Source organism: Rhinatrema bivittatum, chromosome 11 (assembly GCF_901001135.1).
Source record: "Rhinatrema bivittatum chromosome 11, aRhiBiv1.1, whole genome shotgun sequence".
Taxonomy (NCBI): Eukaryota; Metazoa; Chordata; class Amphibia; order Gymnophiona; family Rhinatrematidae; genus Rhinatrema; species Rhinatrema bivittatum.
In genome coordinates this window covers 67855229-67876984 of record NC_042625.1, presented here as the reverse complement: position 1 = coordinate 67876984, position 21756 = coordinate 67855229, and the positions used below count along the sequence as shown (strand labels likewise).

The 21756-nt window shown below is 46.3% G+C and overlaps 1 protein-coding gene across 4 annotated transcripts in view; it reads left to right on the top strand.

Annotated features, from left to right (window-relative positions):
* The window catches only part of LOC115072943 (snake venom vascular endothelial growth factor toxin HF-like), a 31421-nt gene extending 23164 nt beyond the window's left edge, over window positions 1-8257 (top strand). For 3 of the 4 annotated variants that reach the window (XM_029570971.1, XM_029570974.1, XM_029570972.1), the window contains 5 exons: window positions 2465-2661; window positions 3220-3299; window positions 3809-3841; window positions 4779-4922; window positions 5753-8257. In XM_029570971.1, the coding sequence (XP_029426831.1) occupies window positions 2465-2661; window positions 3220-3299; window positions 3809-3841; window positions 4779-4922; window positions 5753-5801 (503 nt within the window). In that variant the 3' untranslated portion in view covers window positions 5802-8257. The remainder of the gene's footprint in view (window positions 1-2464; window positions 2662-3219; window positions 3300-3808; window positions 3842-4778; window positions 4923-5752) is intronic. The other variant, XM_029570973.1, reaches the window with a different exon arrangement.
* Window positions 8258-21756: the final 13499 nt, after the last annotated feature.

The following is a 21756-nucleotide window of genomic DNA, read 5'->3' as shown; positions in this document are numbered from 1 at the left end:
ACAAGGCAAGGCACCCACTTAACACATGGCATTTCTATCCATAGAGATTCCATCCTCAATATACAACGCCACTCCTCTTTCGATCTGACCTGGCCTGTCACTGCGATATAATTTGTACCCTGGTGGTTATCCTCCTCCCACCAGGTCTCTCAGATGCCTATTATATCCACCTCTTCATTCAGTGCCATACATGCCAACCCTCCAAGACGTCTGGCATTTGTATGCAGACAATTCAAAGAGTGTTTTTTAATTTTAACAACTGGCCCAGCAATTGAAATGAGCAGTTTGGCATCATTTATCTCTATGCATTCTTTACTTAATTGACCCTGGACTACCACCTTTATCACAACCTCTCTATTGGGCTATTCTGACTCCCCTGTTACGGCAGAATCTTTTAAAGGTATTTCACTCTGGGTCATGCACTTCCGAGCGACTGTCAGCTTTCTCCCTTGATCTAGTTCAGAAGCTGCTCCTAGCCTTTCAAACATTTGTGCCCGCAGCCTGGTTCCATCTGGTTAAGGTGGAGACCATCCTTTTAGCATAGACTCCCCTTTCCCCAAAATGTTGCCTAGATCCCAATAAACGTAAAGTGCTCTTCCCTGTCTCATCCTCTCATTGGGACTCCGGACCGCTGCTGCCTCTGGTGTGATGTGTGGGGAGCAGGGAGCATTTCTGAGAACGTTACCTGGAGTTTCTGGGTTCCAGCTTTCTACCTGAAAGCCTAAATTTGACTTGCAGATCTCCCTCCCACACATTCCTTCGCCCTTTGTGCCCACATAAACACAATAGCCAGCTCCTTCCAGCTCTGTCTAAAATCCTGTCTAGGTGACATGTGAGGTGTGCCACCTTTGCCCCAGGTAGGCAGGTTTCCAAGCAATCCTCATGCCCACCAGCTACTCAGCTTCCTATATTCCTAATGACTAAATCACTAATTACAATGACCACCCCACCCCCCTTCCCTCCTGAGTACATGCCCCTGGAGACACAACCTTGGTTCGAGAGGATACTCGCGTGGAGGGCTGGTCCTAGTTACAGGATCATTTCCTGCCACACCAGGATGATGCTCTCCTTCCAGGCAACCTTGCCGCACTAAGACCACTCTACTGCATTCACGAGGGTCTTCTTTCTGTGTCTGGGTGTAGATATAGAGATAGATATCTCTCTGAATGCCTCATCTCCTCTCGACAGGGGCAGATTCCGGATGAAGACCGGCCCGGGGATTCGCCACCCAGGAGATACCACGTGGTTTGCCGAGTGCGACTCTGTCACGGCCGTGCTCGGCAGACCATGTGACTAGAGCGACTGGCCCACCGGGAGATGCCCGATCCCCCGATAGTCCAATCCGCCCCTGCCTCTCGGTCTGCCTCCAGAGATTGGACCCAATCTCTGACAGCCAGGAGTTCTTTGTACAGAGCGTATGCAGTCAGCCTCTCACTAACTGGTAGAGATGATACATGTGCACTCGGTGCAAAACATTGAATAGCCCCCCTGTTGCTGCTGGATGTCTGTATCATCTTAATATTATTGAGTTGTTAGGTACGTAAAGTTTCTAAGTGTGTAGGGATGCTTGATTAATGTCAAGTTCCTTAAAGTTATTTGGTATATTTTATGTTCCTTTGTTAATGACTTGCAAGGGGACAGTAGTTTAATCTGTTTATAAGGGAAGGGTTACTCCCTTGTTTTATCCAAATCTCTAATTGACTCTTGTGGAAATTTCCCTCTTGGTCTGTTATTTGGGATGGCAGTCTATAAATCAAAGAATGTGCTTGTGGTGGGGCCACTGATAACAAAACCTTACCATTATAGAGGGGAGCAGAACCTAGATGCTAGTCACCTGGAGGCAACTAGTAAGATTGCCTTCCTGTCTCTGTTGGGCAAGGGTTGGATGGCTTTATTGTTTTCACTTTTCCGCCATCTTGCATCCACCTAATCCTGTGAGGTACAGGGCCCGAGAGGTGGACTGAGTTCTGGATGCCTTCTGGCATTCTTCTCGTTATCCACTCAATGTGAGGATAGCTCGTCCCTGGGCTCTCCTCCCGAGGTGGCTCTGAATGAGGGAAGCTTTGCTCTCGAAAGCGATTGCACTTTGGGTGAGATGGGCCAGGTCAGAGATTTCCTGAGAGCAGGGTTCATGTGTTCTTCAGATGTTCTAGTGAAGGCCCAAATCCAGAGATCCTAGAGCGTTTCATCCAGCAGGTGTGCCGTCCCGGGTCCCCGACTCCCTCCTCGTGAAGTGGGGAACGAAGGATCGCCTGGAGCTCCTGCACTAAGGATGATCCTGGATTGCAGACAGAGTTGATGGGAGAAGGGTAGTCCCCAAACATGAGGACTAGGTGCTGCCTTTTTTTTTGCCTGTTGTTGCCAGTGATAGGTCCAGTATTCTATGAGGGCAGAATTGGGCTGAAGAGTAATATAAAACATTAGTAGTAAATAACTCTCTCTCTCTCTGCCCATCATCCCTCAGTGATGCTCTTTGCTGAGGTCTGGAACCGCAGTTATTGTCGTCCCATTGAGACACTGGTGGATATTCTCAGCGAGTTCCCCCATGAGGCCGAGCACATCTTTAAGCCCTCCTGCGTCTCGCTCCGGCGCTGCGGGGGTTGCTGTGGAGATGAGAGGCTGGACTGTGTCCCTGTGGAGATGCATGTCGCAGTCTTGCAGGTAGGTGAGCAGAGGCCGTGCAGAAATCGGGGGGGGGGGGGGGGGGGGGGGGGAGACAGAGCTGCTGCAATTCTAGGGCTCTCTCCATCTCTCTCGACCTTGCACCCTCAGGTCTCTGTGCTCCTCTGTCACCTGTGTACTGTAACACTAGAGAGGCTCCCTTGTATCCTCTTGAGTTCTGCCCCCTCTCAGTCTTTATACTGTAACACTAGCGGTGTTCCCTCGTGGGCTCTGCTCTCCTCTCACTGTGCTTTAAATACTAGAAGACCTTCCCCACCACGTGGGTTATGCTACCCCCCCAGCCTTATGCTGCAATCCCAGAGGAATCTTCCCCATCCCCCTCCCCCATGTCCCTGTAATCTCCTGGGCTCTGCTCCTCTCTTAGCCCCAAACTGTAACCCTAGAGGATTTCTCCCAGCCTCCTCCACTTCCCTGTGACCCCCCCTTAGGGCTGCCTTGCTCTGTCACCACTCGGTATTGTGTTTTCACTCTCACTCGGAGGACTCGGGAGCTTGCATGGTGGGAGATGATGTGACTGACATTCCTTTCCTTTCTCAGGTGGTTCGTGTGAGTCCAGTCCAGGGGAAATCTCGTGAGGAGGCGATGAGCTTTACTGAACACTGGAGCTGTGAGTGCAGGTGAGGGGCGGGCAAGCAGTTGCGTACGTGCAGGTGTATGGCGCAATGATTTAGGGTTGTGAGAGTCAGAAGTACCTGCAGGGCGCTGTGTTGCTATTGGGGGGGGGAGGGGTGAGAGTACAGCAGTTGATGAGAGGAGCTAGTGAGGGAAGGCTGCAGCGATGGGGATCACGAGAAGCAGAGCACAGTGGTAGAGGGGAAGAGATTGTGGGAGCATTACCCAGTGATATGGGGAGGGGATATAATGCTTATGATTATCAGAGAAATTACATTTTATTTGTAAAATCCTTTATTATTTTAATGCTTTTCAGCCAGGGTAAAAGTGCTTAGGGGCTAGCTCAGTCTGTCCATCCAGAGGCACTTTAGTTTCCTCCAGGCTCAGGAGGATAGGCCCACCATGGTCTTACATATTGCCCAGGTTCAAGACATTTTCAACAGGCTGGCATGGAAAAATGCTAGAAAATCCAGACAAATGCATGGCTTTCACTTTCTTCTTTGATTGTTTCTAGGCCAAGGAGAAAGAGGTTAAAAGGTCAGCGGCGGTATGTATGGCTCTTGTTGTCCTGGGTTCACAATTATTGTACTGTCGGTCTGTATTTCTTTGTGTTGTATTTCGTGTAGCATTTGCAGAGTGGCGTTTACAAACTCCCCTCAAAGCCAGCCTGGAGGTCCGATTCAGTTGTATTATGAAAACAGAATGTAGGTCCAAATATTTTATGATGGACACACAAACCCACAGCTTTTTATTGTGTGGGGAAACGGTGATGATTATTCTTTGTAAACCTCCTTTTACAGGGGAAGGTTTATTATTGGGGTTTACAGATTGGGCAGAAGACCTGTCCTTAGGAGCCTTAAATTTAGCTTCCTCTCCAACTGGCGAGAGCAAGTAATATTGAAACATTGGATTGTGGAAGATCCACCACATGTCAAATCGTGGTTTGGAAAAATGCTAGACTGGAGGTCTCTGGAATAGTCGGATGCTAAATTTATGAACAAATCTTTGAATAAAGATGATCAACAAGCAAGAGAAGAAAAATTGTTTTGTGCCTTGACGCCTCAGGACTATAAAACCTCTTTGGTATAATATATACGGTGGCATCTGTAGATTTAAGTATGTATGGAGTTGAATGGAACTCGTCTTTTTGTGTATGGTTTTGCGCTATTATTTTATTGTATTTTTAAATTTTGTACTGAGTTACATTATTTAAATAAACCAAACAAAAAAAAGAATGTAGATGCAGGAAAGCAAAGACCACAGAACAGGAAGGCTGGAATCCCATCGGAGCTAATTTGGGAATAGTGAGAGAGGGAGGGTGGAAGAGGGCTCAAAGGTCAGGTGGACGCTCTCTCTTCCCTGGTACAGGGCCAAATTCCAAATAATGCATGGGGCAAGAAGGCGACTTCTTAAAGCTGCAGCTCACACAAGCACTTGGAAGCTGTTCCCTAACCTGCCACACCCTCTCTCCTTTCTGTTTACAGACCAAAGGCGCTGCACCTGAGGGGCCCTGCAGGGAGAGCAAAGGAAGCCTCCGGCCCTCCTCCATCCCCTCCTGCTCCTGGGTGGCATTTGCTGCCCCATCAGCCGCAGCACCGGGGTAGTGGATGCAAACAGATAGCGCACAGGTGAGAGGGGCTAGAAGCCATCTCCACGCGTGACTAGGGCTATGGGGAACACGGGTTATTTCATTTTTAATTAGTGCTGCTCATTAGTGCACCAGCCTCCACCCACTCCCCGCCTTGGCTCAGGATAGGGCGGGGGGGGGGAAGGGGCGGTTTATATTCTCTCTCATGGCCACACAGCCCCATGTCCAAAAGGCCAGGCTGATTCAGACCTGGTTTTACCTCCATTTCATGCATGGAGCAGGAGCTCCTGCGTAGTTTTTTTTTTAATTATTTATTAAGAGACCAGAATACACCCAGCATGAGGACAATATTCAAAGCCATTTCCAGGGGTAATACAGCATTTACCTGCAGAAACGGGTGCTTTGAATATCACCCAGCCTCCCTGGGGGTGAAACTTATGCGTATTTGTCCATGGACTCTGGAGGTGCTCCTAGACTGGCGAGAAGAACGTGCCTGCCTCTAACCTCTGACTCTGGAGGTGTTCCCAGAGGCAGAGAGCATGCTTTGTATACCTTTCAACCTGGGCTCATTGTTTCGTGCCAGAAAATCACCTGCAGAGAAAGTAGGCTGCGAAAGCTGCCCTGACTAGCCGAGGGCGGGGAAGAATGTTGGGCACAGAAACCAGCCCTAGATCTTCCACGCAGCAGTGTACAGCACTGCCACTCGGTCAGCAGGGGAGCCCAAATCGCAAGCCTGTGCATGCCGCCGGGTAAAAACAGAACAGGATCAGCCTGTCCCTTCTGGCATGGAACTATGGGGCACCCCTCTTCCTCCTTTCCCACTCCCTGGCCAGGGCTGACCGTTACTAAAGGACCTCTTTTTCTCCGCAGATGTAGAAAGCCCCGCCACAAAGAGAGGAAAGATGGAACAGATGCCTAGAGATCAGACCAAGAGCCTCCATGGATCTCCTGCCGTGGGACCTTTCTTTCAACAAGCTCCCTCCTGTCTCCCACCCTATGGAATGTGCTGACCTTTAACCTGGCACATGCTATGTTCCAGCTGGGTGGGGGGAAGGTGACCCTCACCTTGTGAATCAGGGGCACAGGGCAATAAAAAAAAACCGTTGCTTCCTCTGCACTAGCCCCTGCTTCCTCCGGCCCCAGGCACCTCCTTAAGGGCCATAGTTTTGCTGCACTCCATCAGATCTGCTTCTTTACCTGTGGCAGGATAGTACGGACTTGTTTCCATATGCAGTTTGCTTATTTTGTGGACTTTTTCTTCTTTTTTTTTTTCCCCCCTTCTGCTCAGTATCTGACTCCTGTGTCTGTTTTTGACCTCACACTGAGTGTTAAAAGGATTGATTGTGCAGAGCAGAAGAGATCTTCCATTGTAAAGTGCCAACAGCAAAGCTCTCGCTCCATTTCTACAGCCTTGAGTATTTCAGATTTTTGGGGATTTGACATCAAATGCAATGAGAAGGAAACCGTTCCTGGACCTGCAGGATGCAGCCTAAAGAACTCCTTTATGTGTTGGGCTGTTCTCCAGCCATTGGTAGCTCATCAGCTTGTACCAGTGGGTGATGACATCACAGTGCAGTTAGCCAATGGTGGCAAAGCAGCTGTCATGAGGACTGATGACATCACAATGCCATTGCCTTGCACTCATGTACTGTGTCTGATGTAACCATTAGATGGACGTCACGTGTAACAACTGAATTCATTCTTACTTGCTGCCTACATAAATTTATGTAAACAGAATCAAATAATGAGTTTGAAATAAATACATAAGGTATATAACTTGTGTCCTCCCCAGAGCTTGAGTGAAATCACAAGGTGTTTCTAGTTTTGCACCATCCCTGGCCTGTCTGAGGATGAGACCGAGCCATGAGGTGCACATAGTGGTCCGGCATCCCACAGCTGTGATTGGCTTTACTGCTCCATAACTCCTGGTCTGTAGGTACAGCAGTATTTAGAAGGCTGCAGGTCTGCTCAGAGTGTGCTGATTTAAGAGACTTGCCTTTTCCGCCACTTGGAATAAATGTGTATTGTAAAGAACTGCTTTTTCCTTGGATCATATTTGGTGTATAATGTGACGGAGAATAGTGCTTTCCTGGGGCTGTACTCAGTATGTAGTGTAAAGGAGATCTGCCTGCACCTAATTCTAGTTGTCTGTATGTAGCTCTTAGTTTATGGGTTAAAATATATTTTTTTCATACATAGAGTTGGTCCTACACAGTAAAAGTTGCTTGCAAAACTCAGGAGGAGCTCTGCTGATATTGCAGCTGCCATCATTAGATATTGACTAATGTATTAAGACATCAGCTATTGAAAAGGCACACCCCAAGCTTTCTAATTATAACCTTTATCTACAGCAAGGGCCTTGGGATCCTTTGCTGTTAGATGGTCAATAAATGGTGGCATGCAGGTGTTTCTCAAGTCTGTCCTGGAGTATCCACTCAATCTAGTTTCCTGGATTGCTACAATCTATGCATATGAGACTTGCATATATTAGAGGTTCAGTCTAAACAAACGTCTCATGTATATTCACTGTGAATATCCTAAAAATCAGATTGGCTAGGGGATACATCAGGACCAGCTTGAGAAACACTGGTGTAATGGACCATGCAAGCCTGCATTTGTCAATATAAGACATTAAATGATAATGCACATTAGGCCTGTGCCGAGGACTGCAAAATCTGCAGGAGAGGGGGCAGTAGTTTGAAGATTTTCTGCCTTCCAGCGGTGCTGAATCTTACACAGCAGAGAACAGCTGCCTTCTCCCTGATCCAACCTATCCTCTCTCTGGCAGTGCGGGGAACAGGAGGAGAGGGGTGAGCCTGGAGCAGACCTAGTGGAACAAGCAAGAGCTGCTCTGCAACCTAATCCGGCTCCCCCCCTCCTCTCATTCCAGAATAGGAGATGAGGGTGTGAGCAGGCAGAGCAAAAGGGGAGTTTAGGAGGGGAGGAAAGAGACTGGGGGTGGAGACGGGGATCAGCTGGAGGTTGAAGGTGGGGGGCAGTGTGTCTGTGTGTGAGAGAGAGGGGATTAGTGCTGGTGGTGGATAGGAGGAGGGAGCAGGACTGGCACATGGTAAGGGCACATACCTCCTCCGCCACCCCTGCAATTCAGATCATCTCTCCCCTGAGTTTGGATTTTATCCCCCCGATCATAGAATCTCCCTTCCTTCCTTCTCCTCTCCATCCCTGGTCCTCTTTCCCTCTCATCACATCACTAGTCCTCCTTCCTCTTCTCTTCCCCCCTCTCCTTTCCCCTTTCTGTACTGATACTTAAGATCCCTTTTCCTCATCCAGTAAAAAGAAAATAAATTATACAAACACAAGCAAGGCTGGAGACCTACTTTATCTTTATAATGCAAAATAAAAGATGGAAATGTTTGTCCGCGTGCTTCAGAATTTTTAATTTTTGCCGCGGTATCAACCCCTGAGCCTTTCCTCTTTCTGCTCCCTGTTGTCTAAAGGTAAGGGATGGGGTATGGGGGTGGGGGTGGCAGAAACCTAAATCGGTCACTGGGACTAGGGGCTGAATCATTCCTGCCACAAAGTGGGGCCGAAGTAATAAGGTGCACTTCCACCCACTTCTGAGTTAAAGCACACGCTTAGCCTATGCAAAAAGCTGAGCATACATTTTTAACTCTGGTTAGCATGCTTTTTTTTAACTCCCAATGCATTAGCGCACCATTTGCTTATTGCAGCAGGGGTTATTTTATCTTTTATTGTGCACTTTGTTACATTGGGCCCAATAGTTCTCTCTTGCTAGTGTACCAGATCCAAAATAAACACAGGCGCAGGCAAGTGGTTTTGTTGTTCCAAACAAAAGTCTGTCGGCTTACAAGTTTATTTATTTATTTAACAGTTTTTTATACCGACCTTCATAGTAAATTAAACCATATCGGATCGGTTTACATAAAACAAGGGTATAACAGAAGCAATAAATAAAAGTAATTAACAAGAGAAGAGAATAAGATAAAAGTTACATTTAACAAGGAGTAAAAACTTGGGAAGCTTAAGAGCTGGAAGGAAGTTAAAGGTCAAAAATAATTGAAGAAGCATTATCCAAAGGAATTTGGAATAGAGCAAAAAGATGCTTTAATCGGTGAGTGCCAGAGTTCTTCGTCTGAAAGGTTGTAGGGCTTTCATCTTCTAAATCCAAGTGAGGAAAAAGAAGACTAAGGGTTGTCTGGAGGCTCATCAAAGGCTTGGTGGAATAGCCACGTCTTAAGTTTTTTTCTGAACGTAATGAGACAGGGTTCCAGTCGAAGGCTTGAAGGAATGTTGTTCCAAATAGATGGACCTGCTATAGAAAAAGCTCGGTCTTTGGTCGAGGAAAGTCGTGAGGCTTTGGTTGGGGGGTAATGGGGGGTAATTCAAAGTACCTTTATGATTGTCTCTAATAGGCCTATTGGAGGAATGAATTTTGAAGGGGATTTCAAGGTCGAGTTGGAGTTGATGATGGATGGACTTATGTATTAAGGTGATTGCTTTATAAAGGATTCTAAAATTTACTGGTAGCCAATGTAGGTTTCTGAGGATGGGTGAGATGTGATTTCCTCGGCTGGTGTTAGTCAGTAATCTTGCTGCAGTGTTTTGAATCATCTGAAGTGGTTTAGTGGTCGCTTTGGGTAGGCCAAGGAGAAGAGCACTGCAATAGTCTATCTTAGAGAATAACAACGCCTGGAGTACTGTTCTGAAATCTTTGAAAAAAAGAAGTGGCTTGAGTCGTTTCAGAACCTGGAGTCTGTAAAAACAGTCTTTGGATGTGGTATTGACCATTTTTTTAAGGTTTAGTCTATTATCCAGAATTACTCCTAGATCTCTCACCTGCTTATGAGTGATGAATGCGTTGTGAGGGTATGGTATGGGAGTATTTTCTTCATTTGCAGAGATGAGGAAGAGCTCCGTCTTTGAAGAGTTAAAGACCAGATTTAATCTATTGAGGAGGTTAGTGATAGATGTAAGGCAGTTATTCCAATGGGAAAGTGCTTTTGAAATAGATTCTGTAATAGGAATAAGAATCTGTACATCGTCTGCATACAGATAATGAATTAAATTAAGGTCGGATAGCAATTGGCAAAGGGGTAGGAGGTAAATATTAAAAAGGGTTGGGGAAAGGGAAGATCCTTGAGGTACTTCTAGATTGGATTTTGTTAATGGCGATTCTTTGTTGTTGATTTTAACTTTGAAGGATCTATTATAAAGGAAAGATTTGAACCAATTATGGGCAGATCCTGAGATACCAATGTCTGTTAGGCGATCCAGAAGAATGGAATGGTTGACGGTGTCAAACGCCGCGGAGATGTCTAACAGGATTAATAAAAAGGAGTAGCCTTTGTCAAGACCCATTATAATATGATCTGTAAGTGAGATAAGGAGGGTTTCCGTGCTGCGTGCTTTGCGGAAGCCATATTGTGAGGGGTGTAGAATATTTTGATCTTCCAGGTATTCTGAAAGCTGGGTGTTTACCAGCTTTTCTGTTATTTTGGCTAAAAATGGCAAATTAGAGATGGGTCTAAAATTGGCAGGTAAATTAGGGTCAAGATTGTGTTTCTTGAGAAGGGGTTTGAGTGAGGCAGTTTTTAGGCTGTCAGGGTAACTTCCTTGGGTTAAAAAGCAATTTATGATACTTGTTAAAGGTTTTGCGATCGTGTTTGGAATGAGAAGTAGGAGCTTTGAAGGAATATTATCTGCAGGATGGCTAGATGGTTTTTGTCTTTTTAGAAGGTTAGCAATATTTAGAAGTTAGCAATATTTAGAAGTTAGCAATATTTCCACAGCCCAGTGCGCAGGTAAGGTCACAGTGCGTGCTCGGTCTCTTAAGATTTTCAGGTGTTAGCGAGCAAAATTAAAACATTACTTCCCAAGTAAGCATAGTTCTGGGTGAAGTTTTGACAATACAGAATCACAGTCCAGTCTGAGGTAAGGACAGCAGGCTGGGCTGAAGTTCCTGCTGTCATGAGCTAATGGACTGAGCAGAAATTCTAGTCATTCAAACTCTAGAGCAGGGGTCGGGAACCTTTTTGGCTGAGAGAGCCATGAACGCCACATATTTTAAAATGTAATTCCGTGAGAGTGACTCCCCCAAGACCTACCAAATTAATTTACTACAACCCCCTACTCTCCTGACGCCCCCAAGACCTGCCAAATTAATTTACTACAACCCCCATCCTCCTAAACCCCCCCCCCCCCCCAAGACCTGCCAAAAGTCCCTGGTGATCCAGCGGGGGTCCAGGGCTCGCAGACAAATCTTTAATAAAAAAGTAAAAATCTAACAAAACCCCACCCTCCTGATGCCCCCCGAGACCTCCAAAATTAATTTACTACAACCCCCCACCCTCCTGACGCCCCCCCAAGACCTCCAAAATTAATTTACTACAACCCCCACCCTCCTGACCCCCCCTAAGACCTGCCAAAAGTCCCTGGTGGTCCAGCAGGGGTCCAGGAGCGACTGCTCCTGGACCCCCGCTGGACCACCAGGGACTTTTGGTAGGTCTTGGGGGGGGGGTCAGGAGGGTGGGGGTTGTAGTAAATTAATTTTGGAGGTCTTGGGGGGCGTCAGTAGGGTGGGGGATTTTGTTAGATTTTTACTTTTTTATTAAAGATTTGTCTGCGAGCCAGATGCAGCCATCAAAAGAGCCATATCTGGCTCCCGAGCCATAGGTTCCTGACCCCTGCTCTAGAGCATGAATCTCACTTGGCTCCCCAGCAGAGAGATTTCGCACAGTTATCACATGGATAACCAGCAGTGTCTCCTGGAAGGATGAGCTCTCACAGCTCTAAAATGTAATTGTCATAGGGCTGGAAGAGCATGTACTAAATGAACGATGAAGATGGGTAAGATGAAGGGCTGCAAATCTTCCATGATGCTGCAGGAGCTAACTTAAAAAGCCAATTTACTAAACTGCTCAAAATGTGAACATTTCTGTGGGGGTTTGTAGAGTAAGGTAAATATTGCAGTTTAGTAACCCCTGTGCCAATGTTGCCATCTTTGCAGCCATAGCAGTGTGGGATAGAGGGCTATTTTGCTTAAAGGGCCTTGCAAACCCCTGTGATGTCCCCTCCCTGCCAAAACTCCCTGGTGCCTCCTGGTGCCATGTCCACCACTCAGCTATTAATACAAAAACAGTAACCCACGGTAAGCCCTTTCCCCAAACCCCATCTCATTTCAACAAATTCAAAGCACTCAGCAGGATGGGGGCTGAGCATCTAACTCAGACTGGGGCTGAATGTCTCAAAGAACTCGGGGGGGTCCGTAGTACAGGGACTGGGGTTGGATGGCTCCAAGAGTACATGGGGGTTGACAGCACGTGGGTTCTGGGAAAGAACGAAGGAGATTGGGATTGGGGGATGGGATCAATGAGAGTACTCGGGGAGCCTGCATTTGTCCCCCCAATGACCTGGCATTGTTTAGAACATAAGAAACGCCATGCTGGGTCCAACTGAGGTCCACTGAGCCCAGCGTCCTGTCTCCAACGGTAGCCGATCTGGGTCACCAGTACCCAGCATATCCCAGAAAGTAAATCTACTTCTTGTTACTCGCTCTCTGGGATAGCAATAGCTTTCTTCAGCCTACCTGGCTAATAGTGCGTTAAGGACTTTTCCGCTGGGATCTTGGCCAAACCTCTATTAATCCCTGCTAGGCTAGTCGCCTGGACCACATCCTGTGATAACAGATTGATTACCCTCTGCTGACTAGCACTGCAGAGTTTTTCTCCAGCCTCTGCCAGACTATTGTGCAATGTACAAACGGCCGTCCCGTGAATTATGGCCTGTATTTGTGTTAAACTCGGTGCTCTCAGTCATCCTGTTCTGTGTTGTCTCACGTTCATCTGCCACACAGATTCTTCCCCTTATTCAATTGGCAGGACAATGTGTGTTCTGTCTACTCATTGGCTGAGCACACCTTGTGCTGGCTTCTCATTGGCCAGGAACACCTTGTTCTAGTTTCATAGTGGCGAGATACAGCTTGTTCTGTCTTCCAGTTGGCTGAGTTCCAGGTTTTCCTTAATTCCTGCAGTGACATCATCTGCTCCTTTCTCATATTTTGGTAACCAAAGGTTATATAATGGAACTTGAATAAAGTAACTTCGCATGCACTTCAAAGCGGATTACATACTCTAAATATCTCCCTATCCCCAGTGGGGACTTGAATCCTGGTCTCCCCGGTTCATAGCCTGCTGTTCTAGCTACTAGACTACTCCTCCACTCCTAAATACAAAGAATACAGCGAAATACCACACCTCCTCCCCCAAACTAAACAAACTGCACACTGTGGGAAACAGCCAACCCAGCAGCTTTACAGAAATGCGAGACGCACATCTTTCACTTCTAAAAGACGACTTCTTAACAGTAGTGACCAAAAGGGGGCCCAGGCTACAGCTGGGTGTATGTATGGAGTGCTGCTGCCACCCCTGCTGCTTCTATACTGAGGGGGCAATGCCAGTGCGTGTGTCTAAATGCATCTAACTTGCGCCACTGCAAGTTAGACGCATTGCGGAGGGATGAAGCAGCAACACGGTAAATGAAATGACAGCAGAAAAAGACACAAATGGCCCAGCAAAACTTTTTTTTTTTTTTTTTTTTTAGGGTTGTAACTGCTGTTCCTGGCAGCGTTCCTGTGTTTTCTCACTTGGAGCTACATATCATGCCCCCTAGCTCCAGAACTTAACTTGCAATTGAAAAAAGATTTTGCCTTTTGTGCATTACTAACACCTTTCAGGCAGTGGCGCAGCCACAGGTGGGCCTGAGTGGGCAACAGCCCACCCACTTTGGGCTCAGGCCCACCCAATCAGAGTCACCCAGTGGCCCAAGAAGTGAAAGGCCCTGTCACAGGGCCGCAGTGGACAGCGGGCATGTACATCCAGGGCAGTGGCGGCCAAGAAGAGCAAGAGGCCCAGGAGGCCGACGGTGGACCCCCATCCCACCGGCAGCTGAGAAGTGGAGGAGGCCTGATGATCTCACTGGAAGGCGCCTGTTCTCCTGCTCCTCTACGTATGCCAGCCCTGTGCCAGTCAAAACACGTGCAGCCAGTAAGTGCATCATGAGATCAGCATAGAGGACATGCTAGCCCTGCAAGTTTTTAATACTGTGGGCAGACACACGAGGAGGAGCAGCAGCAGAACAGGCTCTCCCTTTTGCTCCTTATGGGATCTGCCTGTGTTTTGTGTTTGTTTGTGTGTGAATGGTAGCGTGCCTGGGGGGGGGGGTGTTTGTGAATGGGATTCTGCCTGGGCATGTGTGTGTGTGAATAGGAGCTTGCTTGGGGGGGGGGGGGAAGGGGGCGGGATGTGAACAGGAGCCTACTAGGATGTGGGTGTGTGTGTGAGAGACAGAGCAGGTGGAAGTGAGAACCCATGTGTCTGTGAGGGAATGGGAGCCTGTGTGTTTGTGTGAGAGTGGTATGCATATGAGAGTGAGAGCCTGTGTTTACATATGTATGGAAGTGGGAGCAGAAGCCTTTCAGTGAGAGCCTGTATATTTGTATGGGAATATGAAACTGTGTGTGTGAGAGTATGTCAAAGTGAGAGACTGTGTGTGTGTGAAGGGGAATGGTAGAAAGCATGTGAGAGCCTGTGTATGTGAGCATAAGAAAGCGAGAGCCTGTGCGTGTATGTATGTATGGGAGTGAGAGCCTGCATGTGTGAGAGGGCATGTGAGAGCCTGTGTGTTTGTGTGGGAGAGAGCATGTAAGAGTGAGAGCCTGTATGTGTCTGTAGTGGAAATGGGAGCCTACGTTTGAAAGACAGCATGGGAGAGTGAGAATGTGTTGTGTTTGTGGGAATGGAAGCATATGTGAAAGAGCATGTGAGAATGAGAGCTTGTGTGTGGGGTAGAACCTGTGTGTATTTGAGAGAGAGCATGGAAGAGTGGGATCCTGTGAGAGAAAGTGTGTGTATGAGAGAGAGTACATGTGAAAGAGAGCCTCTGTGTGTGTGTGTGTGTGTGTGTGTGTGTATGTGTGTGAAGGAGGAAGGAAAGAAGATAGGAGGAGAGAGAAGAAACAGAATAAAAGAGACAGACAAGGGAAAAAAGAGACTGGGACCAACTGATTAGAAAAATAAGATCAGACAACAAAGGTAAAAAAACAATTTTGACTTTCAGTGATTGGAATGTGCCATCTTTGGGAATGTACATTTATTATATATTTGTATTTTGCTTTTTCTTCAGTAATCCAGAGTTCACAGAGTCTGGTTTCTCTGGCTTTCCATTTCAGTTTTGTCTGCATGATTCTGTTTCTAATTTTAGTCCCTTATTCTGTATTAAGTAAGGATCTGTTTGTGTTGTGCATGTGTGACAGAGATGCAGTATTCTGGCTAGCGTATAGTTTCTCTGTAGGGAATTGTAGTAGTCTGGTTTGTTCTGTTTGCCCATTAGGTAGTGTATTAGTGTTCTAGGGCCTTGCTACCTTTTCATAGATAAGGTTGCTGCTATATGAGTCCTGAGAATTACTGCCTTTATGGTATGGTAAGGTTCTAGGTATTTATTTATTTTGCAGGGTTTGTGTTACCTCACAAAGTGTTTGACAGTGAAAGGAATTTAAGAACATAAGAACAATCCATACTGGGTCAGACCAAGGGTCCCTGAAGCCCAGCATCCTGTTTCCAACAGTGGCCAATCCAGGCTATAAGTACCTGGCAAGTACCCAAAAACTAAGTCTATCCCATGCTACTTGTTGCAAATCTTTTTATGATGATTATTATGATTATTGCTGTTTTATTGTAGTTATAATATTCTCTGCATTTTTGGAAAGAGGATTCATAAAAGAATATTTTCCTAGCGAGTAGCAGATGGACTCAGGACCAATGGGTATAGTGTACTCCTGATAGCAGTTGGAGACGGATCAGATTTCAATCTGACGTCAGCCCTAGAACATATACCCCTGCAAGAAGCCCTGCTCCTCAGTATTTTCCGTCTCCATAGCAGTTAGGGACTCTATGTGCGCTCGCACAGCGTTAGAGTAATTTTACCAAAGAAAACCAAAATAAGAAGAAATCTTACCTCTACAGACGAGCCCCGCTCTCCTGCGGTGACACTCCTTGGGTCCCTCCCCCAGTTGAGAATTCCCAAGGTGATTTCCGCGATCCCTCGGAAGTTGGCCTTGGTCCGACAGCTGACCCTCGGCGTGGACTTAGCTCCCGGCAATGGGTGAGGCTGAGAGGCAGCGGGTGCAACTTCGAGCGTGGCGGTGAAGGTATTTTCCCTCTCCCCCCGCAGCCGGAGACTGCCCGGAACGAGCCTTTGCCCAGCATGCCACATCAGAGCTGCGCAGCATGAGGAGGCCACGGCCCTGTGTATACAGTGCGAGGAGGCCCTGGGGGATTCAGCCCATGCCCCCCCCCCCAGCCGGTGCCGGGATCCAGCTTCTCGAACAGTACGCCGGATCTCGCGTCCCCCAGCGGGAGTCTCCCTCAAACGGGATTCCCCAGGGACACAGCGCCTCTTAATTTAGACCCAGCATCTATCTCCTGGGTGGAATTCTTCAAAGGCCTGCATACGTTCGTCCACATGCAGCCGGGGCCTCCGATAACATGGCCACAGCCTCCGCCAGAGGACCTCAACATACCGGGACCCTCTATGCCCAGAGAAGTGCCTCCACCGCCCGGAAGCCCCACCTTCGGGGATACGGACAATTCAGATGACGATTCAGAACCCCTGGAGGAAGGAGAACTCCCCCCTACGCACCAAACCCCACCGAACCATGAGGCATTTCTTCACCAAGGACGAGCTTCCAGACATAGTCACACACAGCTTGAAAGAGCTCGCTATCCCAGGCACAAGCGCTTTGGGGGAACCTAAGACGAACCCCCTCCTAGAGGGACTCCGTCAGACCTCCCGTCATTTCCCACTGTTACAAGCCGTCCAGCAGCTAATTGACCTGGAATGGGAAGCCCCGGAGACCACATTCAAAGGGGGACGTGCCCTGGCAGCCATGTACCCTCTGGACCCAGCTGACAAAGACCTCCTGGCATGTCCAAAAGTGGATGCCATGGTCTACGCAGTCTCAAAGCGCACTATATCCCAGCCAAGAGAGGAGCAGCGCTCAAGGATGCCCTCCACTTTAGGACCTATCCCCAGGCTGCTCAATTGATTCATGAGCTTCTTATGTGGGGCAGTATTAGAAGCTTTGCTGAAATCTAAGTAAACCATATACAGCATATGTCCTTGATCGGTTTCTTTTGCCATCCAGTTGAAGAAGTAAGGTTCATTTGACATGATCTGCCTCAAAATCATGCTGCCATGAATCTTGCATCCTGTTGCATTGTAAATAGTTCATTATCCTTTCCTTTGGGAGAGTCTCCATTAAGTTTCTCACCACTGAGGCAAGATTAACCTAGTTTGCAGCTTCCTCTCTGCCACTTTTATGAAGAGGGCCTATAATCTGCCATTCTCCAGTCCCATGAAACCATTCTCGTCTCCAAAGATCTATTGAATGGGTATTTCAGAGGACCCAAGGATACTGGCAAACTTTCAAAAACTCAATTTATTAAATATGAATTAAGTACATAAAATTGTTTAAGTACAGTATAAAAAATATCTTGTAAACCTAAATATGTGTCACTCAAACCTAACTCAAAGAATGAAACCAAACAGCAACACAAGCATCAAATAGAACCAATGAATCATAATTACATTAGCAAACAGTTGACATTTACACTGATGGGGAACCAAAAGGACAAAGGACAAACAAACTACAAAAACTGCCATCAAAAAAGAAGAAAAGAAAACCAAAGGAAAAAACAAACACTCCCAAGAAGATTAAAAAGGGAAAGAAAGAGAAAAAACCCAAATGTAAAAAAAAAATTAACAAATTGTAAAGTTATTAAAAGTTCAAGAAGAGCTTCAAAACCTAACCCAAATTTAGGAATTTTGAGGTCTAATCCAAAAGTAGCTCAAATAGTTTAAACGGTGGTAGTTGCTGATAACTCAATCCATTTCTGTTCATGAAGACCCAACTAATGTGTTTTGCCAAGTCAGACGTCTTCAGGGGTACCTATACAGTTCTCCCACATATCATATAATATATTGGAAGAGCAAATTAGCTTACCCCACCAGCATCCTAACTTCAATAGTCAGCTGAAAAGCCTGCCATAGATACAAGAAGCAAGCAGACAACAGGAAATATATTCCACAGAGCCATGGAACCACTGTAAACTGGAACGTCTGAAGGACCTGCCAGAACTTCTCCGACTTCCTTTAATATTCTAGGATGCATCCCATCCGCCCCATGGCCTTGTCCATTTTCAGCTTTGCTAGTTGCACACAGACACCTTCTTCCGTAAACGGTCTCGTATCCACCCTACTCCCACATGTACTCTTGCCAACAATGTGTGGTCCTTGTCCGAAGTCGTCTTCAGTGAATAGAGAACAGAAATACTTTTCACATTTATGCCTGTCCTCCTGTTTCTCCTCGCAGTGCTCCTTATCATCTTAAGTCTTACTGATCCGCCTGGGATCGTCCTCCTTTCTCTGACATGGCTAAAGAAATAACGCGAGGTGAAAGTTTCAGAGGTGTCTATTCTTCTGTTTGTACTTTTGCCATCCTGACTGCTTTCCTTGTCTCTTTCAGCTGTTCCAGATATTCTTTCCTGGGTTCTCTTTTTGAGTTCCTTTCTGCTTTTTGAATGCTGCTCTTTTTGCCTTTATTTTTTCTGCCCCTCTTTGGAGAACCAGATCAGGTTCCTTTTTCTCTTATTTTTATTTTCCCAATATAGATTTGTTACCATTTTTATGGATTCCTTTAGTTTGGCTCACTATCCTTCCATTTCACCTACCTCCTCCCAATCCTGCTGCTCCTCCTGTACTTGTACTGTGACGGGGCAGTGTGTGTGTGTAGCTTACATCCATGGGTGCACGTGTACTGTGATAATGGGGGTACAGTGTGTTTCTGGCTTAAATGGTGCTCCATCTGTACTGTGGTGATGAGGCTCTGTGTGTGGAGCTTAAATCTTTGATACACCTGTACTTTGATGATAGGGCAATGTGTATAACTTGCATTTATACTGCACCTGTATTGTGATGATGGGGCAGTGTGAGTGTGTGTAGTTTACATCCTTGCTGCTGTACCCATACTGAGATGATGGGGCATAGTATGTTTTATGGCTTACGTACATGCTCCACCTATACTGTGATGCCCTCTCCATCATGCACAAAGCACTGCACAATCCAGAGATGAATTGGCTCAACGACTCTCTTAGATTCCACCAGTCAACTAAACCTACCAGATATACCTCGCTACCATTCATACTCCCTCCCCCAAAAACACTAACTTGGCCTCCACCAGAGCACGTGCGCTCTCTGTAGCCGGACCTGCCCTCTGGAATACAATGCCAGTAGAGCTACGTCAGGAGGACAGCCAAAAAACGTTCAAGCAGAAACTTAAGACGTGGCTGTTCACAAAAGCTTACACCTAACTCCAACCAGCCTACCTTCATGTCCATCTCTCACCAATACTCCCCCCAAATACATTCTACCAATTGTACCCATCTTTCCTCAGCCTACACAACTGAATCATTCCTATCTTCTCCTGTAGCGAAATGAATATACCTTCTGCAATGTAAACGTCACACAGTTGAAGCTTTCTTATTAATCCCTGATACAACCCATAAGGTATCTTTATTGTATAAAATGCCACAGCTCTATGTATATAGTGTATATAGTCCTCTTCCCAACCTGTTGCAGTTTATGATGTTTATTTAACCTTGCCTGTTCTATGTCAAACGCATCTTTTGCGCAAGTTACTGTTATAATGTAAACCGATGTGATATCTTTGATGAACTTCAGTAAATAAAACCAATAAATAAATAAAAATAAAATAAAAAATGATGGTGCAATGTGTATATATGTAGCTTACATCCATGGTGCACCTGTACTATAATGATGGGGCAGTGTGTGTAGCTTACAACCATGGTGCACTTGTATTGTGATGAGACAGTGTGTGCGTAGCTTATATACATGCCTTAGCTGTACTGTGCTGATGGGGCAATGTGTGTATATACCCTCCATCTGTGCTGACCTGTCTATGAGTTGCACCAGAAACAAGGGGAATCAAATCCAGGCCACCGACGATAGAAGGACTTCTGCCTAGGCCAACTATCTTCCTTTTTGATTGAGCCTTCTGTTGCTGATGGCCGGTGAGGCATAAGAAGCAGAATTGGATCCCAGCACGAACATCATGTACTATGTTTGATCTTCTTTTTGGGATCTACCCATATTTGTTACCCGGACTGGCCCCTGATGGCAACAGGATGCTTGGCTTGATGGACCTCGGTCTGACCTAGCATGGCAATTCCATTGTCTTATGCTTTGGAGTCCTCACTTATTTCATCAACCTACATTGCACCTACTGTGGAGGAATCTCTACCATGTGGTAGAGTTAGATCAGGATAGCAACACCTGGGAATGGCCTTTATGCCCGGTGGTGTCTGATACAGTGCATAGAAAGGATAGAAACTCATAGATCGCCAGTAGATTATTGGAGGAAACTGTTCTCACCTGAAATAAAATGAACTGTTTAATACTTTTCAAACATTTAAAATGCATTTAGGGGTTGGTGCAATCCCTCCCTCTGTCCAGAAGTATTATAATATGAGCCGATTTAGATCCAGACTTGGGGGTGGTGTAAAGGCAGCAGTCCACATGGTCCTACATGCTGTGCTTTTGAAAATCACACCTGTTGAGGTTCAGGCACTTTTCCATAGAATATTATTGAAAGTGATAGAAAATCCAGGCAGATGAATGGATTTCAAATGTCACTGCCTCTCTGTGTTAATGAAAATTAATTCATTTTGAATGGTCCCTATTATTACATCTAAAATCCAGAATACAGGATAGAATTTTGCAGTTAGCCAAAGCAGCCACACGGTGGCAAAAACTTATTATACAGCCTCCTACAACAAGGATCCAAATTGCAAACAATGGCTTTTTATTGAACTAACTTGATATATATGTTCCCTGTGTCAGGTTAGCGCTGCATGGTTGTGAGGACCAACTCCAATATTTCAGGGCCACAGATATTGTCTTGATTTTAGACTACCCAGAACTTAATATGCAATATAAACCTGTTCTCAAGGTCAAATGTACACAAATGTAACTCATGAATATATTTAGAGGTCGATGTAATAAGCCATGCACTAAAACTGTGCTGAAATTCAATGCATGTTTAAAAAAAATTAACTCCCAAGGCAATAAGATAGTTATACTCATGCATCAGGGATTTAAAAAGTGCACAGAAAACTGGGATGAAATGTGAGTTCAGCAATTTCAAAAGACTAAGCACATATTTTAAATTGGGATGGGGGAGGGCCTAAAGAGAGGATAGTCTCAGACTCCTGATTTATGTGCACAAAAGAAGCACAAATCATGTTTTATGTGTATGAAAGATGAGACAAAAGAGGGAAGAGCAGATCTTGGCAGTGAGGTCTAGATACACTCTGAGAGTCCTGGCTCTGTTTCTCCTCTGCCCTCAGACCACGCCACCCTCTCCTCTCCCTGCCCTAAGACACACAGTCCTGCTGTCTGCTGTTCCAGGTGCAGCCCTTGGAAGAGCTGGTACTGGCCAGAGCCAGTGGTAGTACCAGAAAAAAGCAAAGTTGCTTATCTGGAGCCAGGATTCACTGTAGACAGCAAGGTAAATCAGCCATAAACAGTGTGGTGATGTCATCTAATAGCGCCAAGCCATGAGGGAGAGGTGCCTAGGGGAAAAGGGGCTATCTGAGAGGGAAGGGGGGGGGGGGGGGGGCGAGCGGGCAAAGGGCCTGAGGAGGCAACAGCAGATCATGTTCTTAGGCTGATAGGATAATGGAGGGAGAGAGCCATATAGAAGGCAGAGAAGGAGAACCTGTGGGGTAAAAGGCGAAAGAGACCAGAGAAATAAAGAAAAA